General features: G+C 47.1%; 3 protein-coding genes across 7 annotated transcripts; 1 reads left to right on the top strand and 2 right to left on the bottom strand.

Moving 5' to 3' along the window:
• Positions 1–139: 139 nt before the first annotated feature.
• On the bottom strand, positions 140–3,565 carry tepsin (TEPSIN adaptor related protein complex 4 accessory protein). 3 transcript variants are annotated; one of them, XM_086099413.1, is made up of 13 exons: positions 3,462–3,565; positions 3,078–3,150; positions 2,899–2,990; positions 2,620–2,713; positions 2,485–2,552; positions 2,329–2,410; positions 2,111–2,182; positions 1,833–2,021; positions 1,551–1,743; positions 1,336–1,449; positions 1,174–1,252; positions 842–976; positions 140–751 (listed from the first exon to the last, which is right to left on the bottom strand). In XM_086099413.1, exons 1-13 carry the CDS (start codon positions 3,498–3,500, stop codon positions 272–274), a joined length of 1,710 nt encoding a protein of 569 aa, XP_085955539.1. In that variant the 5' UTR covers positions 3,501–3,565; the 3' UTR covers positions 140–271. The 3 variants fall into 3 exon arrangements, with proteins under 3 accessions (XP_085955539.1, XP_085955540.1, XP_085955538.1); XM_086099414.1 differs by having other exon boundaries at positions 1,551–1,719; XM_086099412.1 differs by having other exon boundaries at positions 2,899–3,150.
• A 364-nt stretch (positions 3,566–3,929) lies between these two features.
• Positions 3,930–4,840, top strand: ndufaf8 (NADH:ubiquinone oxidoreductase complex assembly factor 8). Its single transcript, XM_086138673.1, has 3 exons — positions 3,930–4,213; positions 4,453–4,563; positions 4,628–4,840. The coding sequence occupies exons 1-3, from the start codon at positions 4,133–4,135 to the stop codon at positions 4,646–4,648; spliced, it is 213 nt and encodes a 70-aa protein (XP_085994799.1). The 5' UTR covers positions 3,930–4,132; the 3' UTR covers positions 4,649–4,840.
• A 129-nt stretch (positions 4,841–4,969) lies between these two features.
• Positions 4,970–18,754, bottom strand: slc38a10 (solute carrier family 38 member 10). Of its 3 annotated transcripts, none has more exons than XM_086138670.1 (18): positions 18,566–18,754; positions 18,169–18,423; positions 16,723–16,840; positions 16,386–16,431; positions 16,110–16,203; positions 15,866–16,009; positions 15,077–15,201; positions 11,798–11,900; positions 11,547–11,729; positions 10,907–11,018; positions 9,981–10,087; positions 9,737–9,890; positions 8,741–8,911; positions 8,275–8,673; positions 8,024–8,089; positions 7,578–7,598; positions 6,959–7,099; positions 4,970–6,832 (listed from the first exon to the last, which is right to left on the bottom strand). In XM_086138670.1, the coding sequence occupies exons 2-18, from the start codon at positions 18,256–18,258 to the stop codon at positions 5,685–5,687; spliced, it is 3,222 nt and encodes a 1,073-aa protein (XP_085994796.1). In that variant the 5' UTR covers positions 18,259–18,423; positions 18,566–18,754; the 3' UTR covers positions 4,970–5,684. The 3 variants fall into 3 exon arrangements, with proteins under 3 accessions (XP_085994796.1, XP_085994797.1, XP_085994798.1); XM_086138671.1 differs by lacking the exon at positions 15,077–15,201 and adding an exon at positions 14,386–14,510; XM_086138672.1 differs by lacking the exons at positions 15,866–16,009; positions 16,110–16,203; positions 16,386–16,431; ... (1 more) ...; positions 18,169–18,423; positions 18,566–18,754 and having other exon boundaries at positions 14,386–15,204.
• Between the last annotated feature and the right edge of the window lie 318 nt (positions 18,755–19,072).

Here is a 19,072-nt window from a genome sequence, read left to right as displayed (position 1 = left end):
CAATATTTAATAATTCATATTTAATCCCACTTTAGAAAATAGCTACGATTGACTCCTCCTTTTTGTGCGTTTATACTCTCTGCAAATCCAGTGAATATCTTGTAGAAATTGGTTTTGCGTTTCCACAGCTGAAAGCAGGTTTCGAAACTGACATTTATTCTCAAGACGGCCTCTGGAACCTCATAGGAAAAGGCAAGCCCTAATCCCTCCTGACGACGACTCAATGATATAACTAACAGTTTTAAAAGGGCGCAAAGTGTCATGCTAGAGGTCAAGAGTTGAGAAACGAGAAGGCAGACGACTGCTGGCTGCTGTCAGACGCAACCAAAGCTTGGCTGTCAGGTTGGTTCTCTTTTAGAAAGTCCTGTAGTGAGTCTGGGTCCATGTGGGACGTTGTAGTCTCGCACAGAGGCCTCGCCCTGTTCACCAGCTTCATACCGCTGAACAGGGACAGTCTGCTGACACAAGGCTGAACACACTCATCTTGCGCGGCTGTCACCTCAGTCCTAATAGGCGCCAGGAGCAGTTGTTGCTCCGTCAGGGGAGGCTTTTCATAGGTGTCCGTAGCGAACGGCGAGGACGGATGATGAACGTGATCATGATGGAGAGAGAGTGCGGGTTGGAAAGAACCCAAGTATGGAGATGGAAGAAGTTGGCTGGATGCGTGGTTGATCTGATGACTGCTGCTGGCTGGATCTTGTTTGGCGGCTTGGTGAACTCCACCCATCAGGGCTTTGAACTGTCTCAGGATCTGGTCGAAACAGATAGGAAAAGGGAGCCGTGTTATCTCCCGCCGGCTTATTGGATTTAAATGTTTAAAGCTTTCTACTGGCTCTCATACCTTTGTGGCTTTATTGGCCACAGGTCCTGGTGGGCCCTCACTGAGCTGACGGAGCCTGTGTTGCGTGGCTCCAAAAATGTGCTCGAGAGACAGAAGGTCGGTCGTCATGAGGCAGGCTACAGCGCACAACGCCCTCTGTAAGTCAAAATGAGAAGAACAATATTAAAATTTGTTTGGAATATTGTTTTTTTTCCCCGTGATAAATGTAGGCAAAGATAAATATTTTGGGCCATCCATTATTTGCAAATGTTTTGCTTTTTGCAGTGGATCTTGCTCCCTAAGGAGGGTTGACTATTTCGGAAACGGACAGATGGCTGCTCAATGATCCTTACCATGTTAACAGTGTCGGAGGGATCTCGCAGCCTGCTCGAGAGCAACTCGACCACGACCTCACAGTTAAGGATGGCGCACCTGACAGAATTAAACAAACACACTAATGTCAACAAATACAAATAGGGAACTTGAACGCGACTCAATAACGCTGCTGGACTGACTCTTTGATAAAGTGCTGGCTCTCCTCGTTGGATAGAAACACTCTGGAGCCTTCCATCAGCTTGCTAATGAGCGCCATCTCCTGGCCGCAGTCTCCCAACTGCAACGCCTCCACCCTGACCAACAGAGAAGCACAAGAACGAGATTTAACCTGTTAAGAAATTACAAACAGGAGTTGCCTGGTCAATTTCAAGTGGAAACGGGCCTATCCGCTCACCGTTCCGAGAGGTCTCCGCTGCTTTCTCTGCTGGCCCCCGACTGGCTCCCAGTGCAGGCCGACTTGCTTCCCGCCGAGATGTCCTGAGATGAATTGTGAGAGGAGATGTTGCCACTGTCAGTCTCTTCCCAGCCACCTCCAACCTGCCCTGGACACCGCTGGGTCGATCCTGTAGTGGGTAGTAAAACCTCATCTGTCACATGTACAAAAAAAAAAAAAAATCATCCATAACAATACAGTTCAATTAATTGATTGCCAACCCAAAAATAAGCAATTCTGGACCTTTAAGTCTGCGAGCAGGCAGACTGTAGGCACACGCCGGTACAGCCACTTCTACTGGTGCAGATGGCGCCACGACGGCCCGGTAGTGGTTGTCGTGGAGACGGATGCCCTGGTGCTCCGTCGGGGGAAGGACGGCGTTGGCTACTACTTCTGCAGCTTTCTGGATCTTATCCAGAAGTGAGTCGTTGCCTGCGGAAAACCCCGGGGGGGGGGGGGGGGGGGGGGGGTGAAGAAAAAGCTATGGGGAGAAGATGAGACTTGTACAAAGAGTGACTCACTTGTGCCCTGCTTGCCGGGGTTGTAGCCAAAGCCCTGCATTCCTGCCCTGTAGGAGGCTGCTGATCCCATACCTGGACAGAGAGACACCAAATAACCACAAGTTGAATCGAATTAGTTTGTACAATGAAGTCATCCATTATTCATACCGTTAAATCGTGACATTTTTATATTTTTAACTGGGATTTTCTAGTTTGAAAGGATATCGATTGTTACTCACCCATTGATGACGTTGTCACGTTCAATGGCAGCACACCACTTTTTACATAAAATGAATCAGTGAAAAGTAGCTGTGCAACTTCCTGTAAACAGGAAAAGGCAGAATTTTTTCGTGTGCAAATGGCTTGGGAATATTGAAATATTTTTTTGTTTTTACCTGTGCCTTGTTTCTCACTTTCTGATACAAAGCCGTCCCGTGGATGGGATCAGGAGGGCCGCTGTATACTTAAAACAATAAAAACAGAAGCTAAATATTCGTAGAACGTCAGAGAAGAGTTAAGAAATGTCCAACCTGATGCTTGCTGAATAAAGGTGGAATTCCTCCTGAGTTCAGTCAGGAAATGTTTGGAGCCATGGCCGCACAGATGAACAAAGATCTTCAGCACCTGAACCGCAAAGACCGGGATCGAATCGTTTCAAAAAAGTGTATGAATGGTAACAGAAGGCTAACATAGGCATACCTTCTTCTATCTACTCAAAGAGCTTTTCATTGTTATGCCTGTCACACGACAGTGCACTAGATAGACGAAGAATATGCATATATAAACTATACACTAAGAAACCGATTCACCTTGAGTTTGACATGACAGGATTCGACTTGAAGCCTCTCCAGCAGGTACTCCAACAGACACTGATCACTCGCCAAAGACTCATGGGAGATTTCTGCAAAGCAAGGCAAGTTAAGGACTCGATAACATGTGCATCCCTGCTGAATTTGTTCCTGCAACAAACGTGGAATGCAAAGGATACTTCCGATTTCTTGGAAAAGATAGCCAGGACAGGGGCTCTCGTCATCCGTTGTCGCCTTCATTAGAGTCGGGACCTTCAGTCGTGCAGGAAGGTAGAGATATTTTTTAAATAGATCTACATACATTCATTTAGATCTTGAGTTAAGACCCCACGTGAGATTATTGTTATCGCCAAAGCACCCCCTTCTTTGGAACTCTGGCAACATGCAATGATGAGGAAAAATGACAACAATTCAGTCTCTCAGCTAGCAGGCTATGTTGCAAGCCAGCTATTTGGCATAGCCACATAGCTTCTGTGACACGAAAACAAAAATGCCGAACAGTTCATAGAGAATTTAGCTGAAGTCTGTTTTAATAACCTGTGATCAAAACAACAGTCACTTACTTTCTGAAGGAAGGCTAACCGTTCCATGAATGAAGCCATGATTTAGCAATCCTAGCGGTGGGTTACTCATCTTTCAGAAGGGCCCAATGGAGGCGGGGCTGCATGTGACAGTCAGCCAATCATTGGACAAGAAGTGAGAACTACAAAAGACATTTAATTGGCTGTTTAGGAAACTAAAGCAACCAATCGCGGGACGCAAATTTGATATTGTGTTTTGGTAGACGAATCAGCAGGCACATCAGAATACAGAAATAGTTCAGTCCATCTGGTATTTTCGTTGTCATTATTTTTTTTCCTCCACTTTCTAAAACGTCTTGACGCCGAGTCAACGGCTACCCAAAAGAGGCTGATTTGGAAACGCCTAAAAAGCTAAAGCAACCAATCACATAACGTAAAACTGTCGTTGTCACTTGATTGACAAAACAACGAGCGAATCACAATGCATAATATTGCGCCGCTGGTCTTTGTTTAAGCAAAACATAATGGCGCTGCCCTCGTATTTACGAAGTGCTCCTCTCTGTTGAGTATTTTTGTATTTTCTCCACGTTTAAGAGAAATGTTTGACTTATTGGGAAAAAAACGACGAGTCAGATAACTTTCCGGAATCCACAGGTTCTTAATATTATCAAACTGAGATAAAGCAATTGCAGTTTAGGTCATAACACAGCGCTATGTCTGGGTCAAATGTTTGGCATCGCAGCCGGGAGAAATTGAGACGTTTTCCAGAATTCTTTGCACAATGTACGGAAGAGGTAAGCATTGAAATTCCTGCTGATTCACAGTTCATTCTGAGCTCGCTTTCTGAATACGCATTTGAAAACCAGCTCACTGAGCGGCGAGGTGACGTCACGGACGTAGTTTTAAAAATCCTCAGACAAGCCATAACACAACAAACCGTAAAATAAGTTTGGACTTGGTTATTTTCACCGATTTTCTAAATGCAGAATATATGACACTTCTCGTGTGGTCCATCGTCCTGTTTGTTATTCAGGCAGCAGCTTATGGCAAATGTGTGGCAGCTACCACAGCAAGCAAGCAGGAATTGAAGAAGGACCATTGTGCTAAAGAATTTGCTGCCCTGAAAACGTGCTTTGCAAATGCTGTAAGTAACTTAGTCTGAAATTGTTCTGCAGGTCCGTTTTATTGATAACTGTCTCTTGTTACAGGCCAAGAAAAACTGCAAATGAGCAGGAAATCCCGATTGGATGCAATTGGAGAAATCAACTGAGAGATGAACAATGCTGCGAAATCACGTCTGACAAGGAACGTACTGAATGTACGCGTCATAATACGCTCAAAAAGGACGGCGTATGTGCCATTAATGGAAAACTCACAAACATTTCTAAAACAATGTTAATAAACTGATCGAGTGGTGCGCATAGCTGCCTCACAGTTCTGGGTTCGAATCTCATGTGGTTTAAACTGCCTGCAGGTGTTAATGTAAATGATGGTTGTTCGTGTGTTCTGATTGGTGACTGGTTCCATGTCTACATGAGAGAACGACTTGCAACGTTGTGATGGAGCCTTTATTATCATCCGAGTGCACATTAAAACATTGTCGATAGGAAAATAGTCAGAAAATAACCTCTGTACAAAAGCGAGATGTGCTGACAAAATGGTTTGCACTCCATTTTTTGATACAATACTGATGCTTGTTCAATATATGACTGTAATTCTACAGCAAAAATACCTGACATGACCATTGCTGCACATTCAGTCATGACTGAAGCGTCACTAAACAGTTAAAAAAAAATCCCCTACATTATAAGAGGCAGCTCCAGCATTACATTGAATGGAGACATCGACACAGCAAGATTTACAATATTTACACTTCAATTTCGGTGGGCGGGATGTAGAAAACAAGAATGGGCAGCCCCCCCCAAAAAAAATAAAGTGACTCATGGTAGATATTACCCACCCTTGACAGAATCTATTTGCATAGATGTATGTACATTTAAACAACTTAACAATCATTTGTATTCCGCCCCACGAGACAATAAGTTAGTATGTACAAACTCTTTGCTTACTAAGGAATTTGGACAATTTGAAACTTTTGTTTTGCGTGTGGTCAAAAATGAAACTCGCGCCGCAAGGCACCACCGTACGTCCGTGTAACAATTCCGAAGGCAAGCGAGTCGAAGACAACGATGTCGCGCTCTCCTTCGTGTCAATCCGGAGGCTGTCCAGGTCGGCGTGTCAAAGAGAATGTGCGAGTGATGCGTGTTATTTCATCTCCTCGTCCTCCGAGGTCTGCTTAATTTGCCGCGAGTGAACCATTGCCCCGGCTAGGAGCTTCTCCTCCAGGGCTACGTGCAGGTCGGGCCCGCCCAGCTCCAGCAGGGGCTCCAGCCCGCGCACGGCCTGGGGCACGCCGGGCCCCTGCGGAGCCGGCCCGTCTTCGCCGCGTTCCAATGCCCTGCGCCTCCGCTTTAGATCCAGCTCTCCCTCGTCGTCCCTGGCGTTCTCGTGAGAGCCCCGAGGGCGAGCTGCGGCTTTGACCGGCCCGTCTTCGCCATCCTCTCCCGGGTCCCCCCGAGCGGCAACTTTCTCTTTGAGGTCTCGTCCTCCTTTCTTCAAAGCTTCGCCGTCTTCTCTCGGAGCCCCCCCCTGCGCGGCGTTGCCGGCGTTTTGGGCTTCTTTGGCTCGCTCCAACTGAGCTAAGTGCTCCTGCGCCTCCTTTTCTTTTTTCTGCAGCAAAGCTTTGTCTGCTTTTTCAATGTCCTGCTGGCGTCTGTCTTCGATGGCCTTCTCCTGCGCTAATTTTTCCTTCAGCGCCTTCTCTTTCTCCAGCTTCTCTCTCTTTTCCCTCTCCAGTCGTTCCTTTTCCACTCGAGCCTGCACTTCTTTCTCAATCTTCTCCCTCTCGAGCCGCTCCTGCTCTCTGGCCAGCTTTTCCTTCGCCTCCCTCTCCAGCTGTTCTTTTTCTAATCTTTCTCTTTCCTCCGCCGCCGCCTTTTCCTTCTTCTCCCCCTCAAGCTGCTCCATCTTGGCTCGCGCCGCGCTCTCCAGCTTCTGTTTTTCATCATCTAGCTTGTCCTCCTCAACTCTGACTTGAGCAACGTGCTCGTTGTTCGCTGCCGGCGGATGGACGGTGGGTAGGTTCCTCTTTAGAGGCACCCCTCTGGCCCCCAGCTCACTCTGCTGATGGGACTCACCTGGGTTGTTCTCTTTGTGAGGCGCCGCAAGAGCTACCTTGGCTACCTCCTGTCCTTTGTCTTCAGCAGCCTGAGCTGGATTCGGCGGCGCGCCGCGAGGCTCCACGGCGGCAACTTGCAGAGCCCCGGCGGCCGCCGGCTCTTCGGGCTGCTGCGCATCCGAGTCTCGGGGCTTCGCCGCTCCTCCGTCCGCCTCCTCCTCGTGCTCCTGGAGCTCTGGACGAAGCAGCGCATTTCATGGATGAAACACTTGTTTTAGAAATTGAAATAAACTTGACGTTGACTGTTCGCAATTCCCGCCGGGGCCCTTTTACCAGATCTCGTTTTATCTCGTCGACCTACCGCCCGGCTGCTTCTGGTGGATTTCCTTGTGCTGCTCCTCGATGACTGCCAGAAGCTTCTCCTGCTGGTCAAGAAGCCTCTTCTGTTGCTCCTGCTGCTCCTTGATGACCTGCAGCAGCACCGCGTGATCCAGCTGGCCTTCTACACGGGGTGCGGGGGGGGGGACAACGCAATCATCAGTCGACTCAGGGGGGAAGACCGTACAAGCCCTTAAGTTAGCATGACCGAGGGTCTCAATGGGAGAGGGGGACTGGGGAAGCGCTACGCACATACTGGACACTTTCCAAATATAGCAATTTATTTGCCTTTGTTTAAAAAAAATAAATAAATGCTCATTTTACTGCGAGATGTCAATATTCATTTTAAAAACTGCTTGGCTCAGGCAGTGTCCAGCAAGTGTACAAAGTCTTCAAATTGGACAGATGAATCTAACACAAATCAACTACCAAGAACCAGTTAACGAGAACTACGTTAGACGGGTGGTGATGGTGCGTTTAGTAAATCACACGAGGTGCTATATTATTATGAATACATCGGTGAACAGACGCGGCTCGATGGGTGTTTTGAGAGATTTTAGTAACAGACCAAGAGAAGGCGGAGCGAGAAGGGGATGTCGTACCTGCAACCAGCTTTTTTATCACTGTGATCCGGCAGAGAAAGGAGCAAAGAGGCAAAGATTGAAGAGGAGAGAGAGAGAGAGGGGGGCAGAAGTCAACAACATAATGAGAAAGTGGCAAAACAAAAAATGGCAAGCCTTGCATCCTGAAATGTTGGAAAGTCAGAGAAGAGCGGCTCTGCCTTAGTCCATCCCCCACGTTTATCTTTCAAGAGTGCAACAAGCAAGAAGGGGATCACAGCGATGATTAAAAAGAAGTCGAGTGAGATTAAAAGTAGCAAGTGGCAAATACTGCAGACCGTTGCCGACGTTCTTGGTGACACAAAACGTTGACCTTCACAATACGTCGGAGATGCGCATTGCCGGATTCTTAACAGTAACTCGCCGTACGTGATTGCCGCTGTCTATTTATTCATTGCAAATCAATGAAATGTCAAGTTCCTACTCACCGTCCATTTTCTCATCTCCAGCATCTTTGCTGTCTGCCGCTTGGGCTTCTTCACCAGCAGGTGGCGCTAAAATCACATCAAATATTAAGGCTGGAACTCTGATCTATTTTACGTTGTTTTTTTTTTTAACCAAAGGGTTTGGCAATGACGTCTCCTAGCTAGAAACAGATGCAGCGTTTGTTTTCCAGGCAAAGCAAGCGGCTCGAGCCGAGTTGGGAATGACTCGTCTAATGTAAATATCAATCACTCACGTTTCCCCGCAGCCTCCGCAGCGTTGTCCACTTTGTCGACTCGCTCGTCCCCTTGGTCTTTCACAGCGTCGAGCCTCTCCGCTTCTTTCAGGGGTACAACTTCTCGTTTCTTCTCCGCCACCTTCTCAAGCACCTCATTGGAACGCCCTTCGCCCCCGCCCAGGTCCACTTCCTCTTTCTTGACAACAACTGCCGCCGGCTTCAGCACGCTTTCCGCACTCTCCTCTATTTTCGCGGCGTCCTGACCTCCGCCCGGCTCCATGTCTCGTTTGCGTTCGTCCTCCGCTAATTTCTTTTCCTCCTCCAACTCGGCATTGTTCTTTTTGGTGTCTATCTGGACCTCGTCGTGCGGGATCGGCGGTTCGTGGCGGTGGGCTTCTCCCTCCGGTACGGCGACACCTGTGTGAGCGGACAAGGTCCAATTTAGAAGCCGGGTCATGTTCCGATCCGGGTTCAGTTTCCTTACCGGCATCGGGGCGGTCCAATTGCACTTCTTCCTCCTTCTTGCTCTCCGGCAGTCCTACTGGTCCTTTAATCTGGAGGGCTTCCTCCGGCTGCCCTTTGTTTGGTTCCAGCTCATCCACCGCCGGGAGGTCGGGTTGGCCGATGTCTCCTGGTTTCACATTGGGAAGATTCTCTGTGTCCAGAAAGATTAAAATGCAACATGAGTTCCGAGACGTAACGCGTGTCGAATCACTGCTTCAATTCGGCCCTGATATAAATTTATTGACCGAACAACTTAAAATATGTTGAACGGTGCAATGCAGATGCATTGATGTCGACGGCAATACGTCCACTAGGTGGCAGTCTATGCTGGCAAGAACAACAAGGGACAAAAAAATAAAAATAAAATAAAAAATAAAAGACGCAGATTGCATCCATGCCAGTAAGATGAAACGGAGGTGACAAACAGATGACTGTCAAACTATCGCGGTCAAGCGAAACGATCTGGAAAGTGAACACATCAACTTTCTTTCTTTACCTCCAGTCGCTCTCGCTACCAAACTAATATTACCTCCTTCTGCTTTATAGAGACGCAGCTTCAAGGCCTTTTTGAGGTGCCCGGGGAGATATTGGAAGAAGGTGGTGAAAAGACAGAATCTGGTGGTGGTGGTGGTGGGGGTGGAGGGGGTGTCAAGAGGAAATGAGGAAAAGGGGTGTCGAGAAAATTGCCTCAGTCTGAAGGGCATCATTCTTGCTCCATCAATGTCACCCAGCTCAGAGATGCTCAGAGATACTATCAAAGTCTTATCTTCTTGCCTTGCCTGTCTCCCTATCAGTCATTCTGTTGGGCATGGGATGAAAAATAATATCGCTTTATCTCTTTTTTTTTTTTTCCTGGACCCTTACTATGGAATCACATATTCCTTACGTTGCTCGCGCAGGACACGGCGACCACCGTCAAAGTAAACGTGAGCCTCATTAGCTTAACGCGTTGGGAGCCGCCGGTCACGTGTTTTACCGTGCCGCTCAATGACGTCCGGTGGTTGCACGTTGCTCTTGTCGGGTGCCGGGGGAGGGGGAGCTTGGACTTTGGTGGCGGGGCCCTGGGCCGAGATGGACAAAGTGGTGAAGGTGCTGATGAGAAGGATGCCCAGACCCACGCAAAGCACGAGCTATTGGGAAAAACAAGAGACATGCTGTAAGTTGTTGAAAAGGATTTTTTTTCTTCCTTTTTTGGGCGACAAGAAGTCTGACGATGGTACCTGAGCTATGATGCTATTCTTCTGGATCTTTCTGTAGATAAGAGCCGGGCATATGAAGCAGATGAGGCTGCCCATGGTGGCTCCAGTCAGACCCAAAATGGTTTCCACTGGGGAGACACAGCAGCAATTCATGTTCACCATCCACTACTGATTAAATACTGAATAGCTGACCTGGTTCGGTCCCGGTCCACTTTTGAGAGCAAAAAGCACTTGTCAACACAAAGTCACCTGGTTTTGTCATCATAGACAATGGCAAAGAGGATTTTGTCTCTTGCCTGCTCCTTATCGGTGGGCGCCATTCATAATCAGCTGCCGCGCAGCCCCTGGCTCCGGGCTCGCATCTCCGGCATCCCGTTCCTGGCGGCGGACGGGCCTCGGCCCAACCCCCCCCCGGAAAACCATTGCTTATCCAGAGGACGGACACCATATTGTCTCCCACTAGATTTAGTGTTTGTTCTCCCCAGGGTCCTTACCTCCCTTCTCCTCAGTCTATTAGTCTGATTAGATACACAAAGAGCCAAGCGCGGTTTTGTTTTTGTTTGCGCGGCCAACCTATCAAGGGTTTAACACGCAGTGCCCATAAAAAAGACGAACGAATGCACGAGAACTCACTCTTGCACCGTTTCCGAGCTGCGAGCGGGACCGACCGTCAACCTGACGCAATGTCAGCGACGGCACAGGTGTGTGTATGTGGATCGGTTGTGTGTGCACTCTCCCAGCCCCCCCACGACCCTCTGCCTACCCATCTGTAAGGAAATAAAAGTTAGAGCCCTGATTTAAGGACTGCGTTCCGCTGTGACAGTCACTGACTCGTAAAGTCACATTCACGCGGGTCGTTAAAGTGTCCCAGTGACTCTGCCCACACAAAGAAACACGTGCGCTTTTCGAGACCCCCGGTCGGCGATGCGCACGCACGGCGACTGTACCGTTGGGGATGAGAATGCCTCCCAGCATGGTGCCAAAGACGATGCCGAGGGTGATCATCTTGAAGCGCAGAGGAGGCATGTAGCCACCGGCTGCAAACGTCCCATCTTTTTGCTGCAGAGAAAAAAAAAGGGATGACAACGCTTGGAAAAACAAAACAAGAAAAATGGGGCTCATTACGACGCCATTGGATTTTGGTTTCGACGGGTTGGTTACGATGACTTGGGGAAAACCGAGAATCTACACAGACCGAGAAAATAATTTGCAAATGTGGTCCAGATTTGAGTCTGGAACAAGAAGTACACGGACTTGATTTATTTCGGATCGCCGCATAAAATGATGTGGCGGGCCAGATCTGGCCCCCGAGCCTTCACTTTGACACCCGTTTGTGTTTGATGTCCCTCAATCCTGTCCGCCAAACTAAAGTCAGTTATGTTTGTGCACCGAAGCTGTGTGGATATGAAAAAAACCCAACTGAAATTGAGGTCGCGGATGAGTTCCTTTCCCGGTATGTTTGAGGAGGGCTGTGCCGACACGGGTCACGCCCAGAGAATGACTCAGCGGTTTCTCATCAAGCACAGCAAACACACATAACACACCGCGAGACCGTCGTGGCCGTCGGAAAAGAACTCCCGAGATCACCTGCTGCTCGAAGAGCATGGTGTTGATGGCCTGGCGGCACGGTAAGATCATCATCGGGAAGCCGACAGCCACGGACATCATGAAGCCCACCCGGATCACTTCGGTCACCAGGTTGGAGGGGAAGTTCATCAACACGTTGCCCTCGATGTTCTCCGTGAAACTGACGTAGCCAAAGAAGCCCACCTGGAAGAAAAGAACGGTTGCTCGCGTCGTCAGTCGGACGCGCCGTTTTGAGGTGCGCGTCCACTTACGGTGATGTAGAAGACGGTGACGACGTTGAGGGACGACGTGAAGATGGTGCTCATGCGCTTGACGGACGGCTCATCCAGGCTGTCGTAGGTCGGAAGCACCTGACTGCGAGAGACAAAGCGCGCGGCGGGAGAAATTGCATTTTTATGGAATCATTCAGCCAATTATTAGGAATAATAAATAAAAAGAAATAATAATAATAATAAATAATCGGTGTGTCAGTGTAAAATTCTCACATTGAATTCAAATTCATATGAATACTCAGAAAATGTAGAAGAATAAAAAGGCAGTTTCAAAACGGCACTGGATGGAAATGACCTAAAGGCAGTTTGTGTGACAGAAGGAGGTGACGGCGCTCAAGGCTGTCGGACGTGTGTGGTTCATGCGTGTGTCTGATTTCCCACGTTTTTTTTTTTTCTGTTCTGTGCGCTCTTGAGAAATTTGGAGGGACCGTGACTTTCGTCTTTTTCTCTTTCACTTTCATACGCTTGGGAAGTTTATGAGCGAGAACCGTCCTGCACTCCCGCTCCGCGCTTAATCCACAATCCATGAAATCTCAATGCCAAGGTGAAATAAAATGGCGCACTGTAAGTGGGGAGCTAAGGTGTGTCAACGGTCTCCCAATAAGCGTTGACCGTTGCGATTTCATTTACAGTTGTTTCAAGCAGTCCAAAAAAAAAAAAGCTGAGGGGCAAATATGTATTGAGATTCGTCGTAATTAGTTGACTTTAAAAAAATGTCCAGGTCGTAAGTCTCAAACTCTTTATCCATATACTGTATTTGTCCATGTGTGAGCTGATCGCCCGTGAGCATCCAAATCTTTATCTTAAAAAAAAACAAGTCCGGCTCCCATTCCATCATAATGGCAATGTTAAGTAATGATGTAACGGGGAGTAAACACGGTTCATGAATGTCATAAAACTCCAATGTGCTGAGAGCTATTTAATCAGCTTGTGAATGCATCAATGTGTGTCTGTAGGAGGGCCGCGGTCCAGCGTGTTGATTAGTGGATTTGGCTTCGGCTGCCTGCCATCTAACGGCGCTCCTGCCTCGCTCGCTCGGCCCTGACAACGGGCCAAATGCATCATCCTGCCAAATATCACTCAGCGGCTCTAGCGGGACCTGGCGCCTGGACACACGAGCGTACAAACATATGAGGAGGCGTCCTTCCCCTTTAAGCGTGGGCGCACCTCGCTCGTTAATGAACCCGCCCGCTTAGACGGTCGCATTTGGCTAGTTTTGTCCCATTATAGTGACTAAAGCCCCCCTGTAAAGGGAAAATAAACGTGTTGTGAATTTGACACACCGCAGAGAAGAGTGTTAACAACCCTGCCTAATTAAAAAAAAGAAAGAAATTTGAATGGATATAAAACGAGGCTTCAAAAACGTGTATCAGATTGCTGTCGGCAAAGCCACCGAATGTGCTGAAATCACCCCACTCTCATGCTAATTCGTCGAGCATCTTTATTATGCCTAAACATAACACGTATATCCCTTGAAAACATATCGGACTTTTGCACTGTGATTTGCATGCACTCATGGCGGACAACAAGGCACTCCGGATCAGCCACGCCGAAATCGGACTTCTTTTTATTTCCCTTTATTTTTCCCCTCCTGCCGCTTCCACTTTTCGCACCGCGATGTGCGCACACTCATTGCGTACAACGAGGCGTTCTTAAACCGCCACCTCGAACAGCAGATGTGTTTTTGGGAACGAAGACACTCTAGTTTATATTATGTGGGGGGAGGGACTCATGATGAAATCCAAAGTCCCTAGCACAAGGCAGGAAAACAAATGGCGAAAAATTGTTGAGTACTGCGTCTCTGCACACTTTTGACAATTAACTTCAAACATGTAGAAGGTATTTTGGAGCAAATCTGTGAGTGCGCTTTACAGGGTCTCGCTTCAGTCCCGGGCTTTGTCACCCCCTGCTGTCACTTCCTCACTCACACACACACACACACACGCACACGCACACACACACACACACCGACGCTTATGCACACAGTCCGGATCCTGCTGACCTCCCAGCAACAATCGCTAAATCTATCTCCAACGTTGTTTTCAAATTGCATTTTTTTGGAAATACCTCAAACCAAAGACTAAAATAGAAGACGACAAAGAAAGAGAAACAGCATGCACATGGATGTGAGGGAAGAAAAATAGAAACATTTTTTTCTTTTCTTTTTTTTTTTTAGAATTTAAACAAGGTGGTGCCACTACAAAAGTTAATGGAGTAAGAAAATCGCTGCAAAACTCCTCTTGAATATATTTCCTAATTTAATAGCTGTCATGTGCCAAATACTGGCAATGTCACGGAGTCGTATGTGCTTCAATTACCGCGTGACTGTGAGATGCACATTAGCAGAATCAGCCATCTCTTTGTGCAATTATAATTCTCTTGCACTGCATATTGTCAGATCCCCCCCCACCCCCCAAACACCACCACCCCCTGTTGTGGCTTTCTGCAATCATGCAAGGATAAAGTGTGCCCATCCATCCGCCATCGGGTTTACAGGGACCACTGTTTGTCAGTCACTGAGCTCGTGAGACGTTTACAGTCCGGTCCAGTGCAAGAAGTGTACTTACGACTGACAGGCGAAGGCCATCCCACAGATGGGGAGACAGCGAAACACCCCCTCCCAGCGCACCACATTGACCTGCCCTAGCCACCAGCCACTGAGCAGCTCGTGTTTGAATGAAGACAGCACCATCTAAGGGGAAGGAGGAGGGGGGGTTACAGCGCAAACCAAATCAAGACAGGGGGAGGAAGATGGAAAGAGGGGCGTGGCCAGGGGGCCGGCCGGGGGAGGGGGGGGCTCCTCCCATGCATGAGGAGAGAGAAACAGAAGAAATGAGGACATGGATACACCCCATGCTGCACCTGCCAGAATCAAAAAGATGGGCGCGTAGAGCATGGCGATGAAAAAAAAAATAAATAAAAATAATACAGTCAATATAAATGATGCAACTAAATCCAACTCGCTCTACCTGATGAAAAGGGGTCCAAAATATTTCACTTGACTATTAACACCGCTACTGCTGTCCAAACGCACACACGCACACACACACACACACACACACACACGTGATCTGAGGAGGAAAAAGCCGAATTAAAGAAAGGTGAGAAGTGAGGAGAAGCTGGCCAAATGTTTCGCAATTGTGGGAGATCTTTTTATGAGGTCATGAAATTCAGGCTCCTTCACCCAATGCCTCCTTCACTGCCCTCCTGATGGTGTAAGATGCCCGGAGGAGGGGGTGGGTCCAATGGTTTACTTACGGGTGACAGCAGAAGGTGGTGGCGATAATGGGCAGACACTGAATGACGCCCTTCAAGCGCCACAGGTGAACCCGCTCCAACCAGGAGCCTGAGACTATGCCGTAGCGCAGGGACGACAACACTATCTACAACATGAGCAGCGGGGAGAACGGCAGGGAGAAAGTAGGGAAGAGGAGGGGGTGGGGGGTCAGGAAGTCAAAATGAAGGGAAAACAGGACACAAAAGGTAAAAAGAAGGAAAGAGTGGGAGGGATGAGAAGGAGATTTGTGATTGTTAGAGGCTTCGGGGTTATACATGGACCAGGCTGGACCTGCATCTACTAAATAGCAGACACACATCGCCAAACGTATTCCGGGTTTGCCTACAGAGTTACTGTAAACTGCAGTGGGAAGTCTGTGGAAGCGGGAGTGCATGTGAGGACCCAAACACACAGGTGAGTTCTTACAACAGGCAGAAAATGGGTGCTGGACTCCAGGCGGGGGGAGGAAAAAAAAAAAAGGAAGAAAATCTTAGCATGGTATATTCTGTGCATCTGCTCTTGAGTATTAAAAAAAGCATTCGCTTTTACCCGAAGGTGGTTCATCAATAAGAGGCTGCCGACAGGATGGTGTTTACTAATAATAAGTGGAATATGTAACAAAGTCACATTTAGGGCTACAAATTAGGGCTGAAACATCCATCCATCCATCCATTTTCTAATCCGCTTATCTTCTACAAAAGGCATTTACAAAATGCATCTGATATTCGAATTTGAAGTCGGCGGCACAGAGAGAGGAGCGACCGGCTCACCGTGAACATGAAGAAAGTGTAGAACATGAGCGCCATCGCCGAGAAGGACTGTATAGAGGACATCATGTTCCGCTGCAGACTCAGAGGGAGCACGATGAAGAGCGACACGGCGATCAGCAGCAGCACGCGAAAACTGCCTGTCACCTTGAGAAAATAAGACGGAGGCGGTTCAGAAACCCAAACACGAATTGGCTTTGCGGCGCCTTCAATTCTGCCGTTGAGATGTTGACTCAAAATCCCAAACCTGTAAACCCAACAGCTGGGCAAAGAAATTGGAGCCCAGATCCGCAATGACCACGTAGAAGGCAATGCAGGTCCCCAACATTAAGCCGATCATACTGTAAGGACACAAGGTGAAGCGGCATGTCAAATCTACTGTGTCTATTTTATTTTTTAACTTGTAAACATTGGTTATGTTAAAGGTAAAAAAAATACAATAAATTCCTCAAAACCAATCTATGCTACAAATATAAATGTGTTGAGGTGTATGGGTAACAGTATATATTAACAGTATATTTACCTGGTTTCCACCAGTGTCTTTCCTGCTTTACCGTAAGCGTGGAAGGCTGCAAAGACAAATACGAAGTTAGCGTGTGGGGTCTGTCTTGATATTATCATCAGCAAAACAAAGCAAATGTTGCACTAAAAACACACTGGACAGACTGGTGTTTCACTGTGTGCGTATCGAAACATCATTTGATACATTTGTCAAAGACCTGGTGAGTGACGTGGGCGTAAGCCATGAAAGTGTCAAGTTGGCTGCTAACTGGCTAAACGGGTTAGCCTGTCTTGTGCATGACTTAAAAAACGAATTATAAAAACGTCACTTCTGCACAATTTCCCAGATTACATCTCACCCAATCCAGCATAGGTCCTTCTCTTGGTGTTGCTTGCGGTGTGGACAAGGAACATGCATGACTTGTGCGTCATCCAGGAGCAAAGGAACAATAGGAGAGTTCCCAGTACGATCCCACACTGAGGAAAAACAAGCACAAGTCAAAGCTAGTACATGCGTGCATCCATCTTGAAATGTACTTTGCATTATACAGTAAATGTCAGAGCAAGGAGTCAAGGGTACATTCGTATTGCACACTAGTTAATAGAAAACACATTGGTTCCAATATGGCATATCAACCTGCTGACATGTCATTTCTACTGCCATATCATAGAGCGTTGCATTTACTCGTTCTTGTTCTTCTTCGCCTCTCGCACTGAACTTCCTTTCTACTCATTTACTTCAAGTCACGCACAATTGAGCAGAAATGAGGCAGGAAATGAACAGCAAATGACGAAATTTCATACCTACGGCAGTAACGTAAACCCCGAATCGCACGTGCAGTAGGCATCGCATGTGTGAAAGAAGGACTGTTGGTGTTCACAGTGGATGAAACAATGTTTGAGTTCAACAAAGGATCCATTGATCTTAGTGTTGACAGATTTAACGTTGTCCTACCTTAGGCAAATATACATGGGTATGCACAATTAAGCACATGAAACACATTTACTATTACACAAAAGAAGACACGCCCTTCCATATTTGGTTGTGTTGCTTCCAGTTTTGACCACAGCATTGCATTGTTTGTCACAAGATTTATTTCCGTGCACTGTTGCATTGACTGGTCATCCTTCATGAAAGATTCTCAATGGGTTTCTGCTTCAGAAAGTGATCTCTTCCGTTTAATTTGACTCCTGACAAACTACTGTTAAAAAAAAAAAAGGAAAAAAAGTCCTGCACCTTGGGCTATATCACGCTTACTGTTTAAGACTGAGAAGCTACTACCTAAGCTTCATGAACTTGTTGGCAAGTGAAACAAGACAATCACTGCAGTAAATATCCCAAGGGATATTTGTGTGGCTAAATCCAGACACAAGCTTCATTTTCATAGGAACAGGTTTGCTAGGTGGTGAGATACTTTACATGGTTATTTGGAAGGCGCTTACTGTACATGCATATCCAATATTTGAATTTAGTGTAAACAGCATGTCGGCATATTACGATAACCATAAAAGTGAGACCTTGCAGTTTTTATTTTTATTTTATTTTGAAAGAAACAAGCAGACCAAGGAAGAACTACCTATGAGCGACAGATGAGACCAACGGGGTGTCAGGCTAGCAATGTCCGAGTGGCGGCTATTTTTGTGGATTTTTCTAAAATTAAAGGGGGTAAGCAATCCAAAAAGACAACTATTTGAACATAAGACATTTAAAAAGTCAATTTCAATTTTAAACAGGTGGGCTAAGATGGCGGCCTTGGAGCGCGCACGTCAAATCCGAGCACGCGCACGTCGCACAGGTGACGCACCTGTTTGAAGCAGAAGGGCATGGTGAGCACGCTCACACCGACGATGCTGTTCACCACGTTCATGATGAGACCCCAGTTCGAGGCCGTCATTTTGGGACATGCAACCTCTTCTTTCCCTCGGTAGGCAAATGTCAAATAACACGGTAAAAGAACAGCAGTGCACGAAAGCACGAGAACACGTCGAAATGTATCTCTTGGCCACAGCGGGGTTCGTCTCAGTTCCGGGGCGCCTCAATTTGCTCCAGTGACGTGGCGCTGTGGGGATAGTAAACATTCGTCACCCATTTGACAACTACTTTTTAACGTTTGAATAAAATAAAAATAAAACATACTATTGTGTCAGCGCCTGTCGCACAAAGTTAAGTTTATCACGAAAGCACAAAGATAACAACTTAACCGTTAAAAGGTTCATCATTCACTGATCGAAGCGTCGGTCTGTTTGCGTAATCATGGATGTCATCGTGTCGATTATGTCCATAGAGTTGTGTCCTTTAAAAACGTGGACGCAATAGTTTTAAAACAACTCTAATTCGAAATAGTAAATCAAAAATGCGCCTTGACTGTTTCCGCCCCCACCTCCTGCTCGCTGTCGTAACCAGGAAGCAGCGATTGGAGTCGACGAAGTGAAAAAAGACAACACAGCCTGCATTTTGCCTTCCATGAAACAGTGGGGCGCCCCCAAGCGTCTCTCTCGTGGTTGCGCGTTTGATGCAATGAGGCATCATCTCGCTTTTGATCTGTGTTTTTAAGGTGTAAAAGAAAAACACTTGACAGCAGAGGTTCTCAAACAGTTGACACCGTGTACCGCCTCAAAAAAAAAGAAAAAAAACACTCTAGTCATCATAAAGAGGTTTGTCTCCTTAAAGTTTATTCAATAAAACTTAAATACTGATGCAATTAAATA

Source organism: Hippocampus guttulatus, chromosome 19 (assembly GCF_054856545.1).
Source record: "Hippocampus guttulatus isolate MCC_2025c chromosome 19, RoL_Hgut_1.0, whole genome shotgun sequence".
In the NCBI taxonomy this organism is placed as follows: Eukaryota; Metazoa; Chordata; class Actinopteri; order Syngnathiformes; family Syngnathidae; genus Hippocampus; species Hippocampus guttulatus.
Note: the sequence above shows the minus strand (reverse complement) of the source record. Positions and strands in the feature narration are given on the sequence as shown.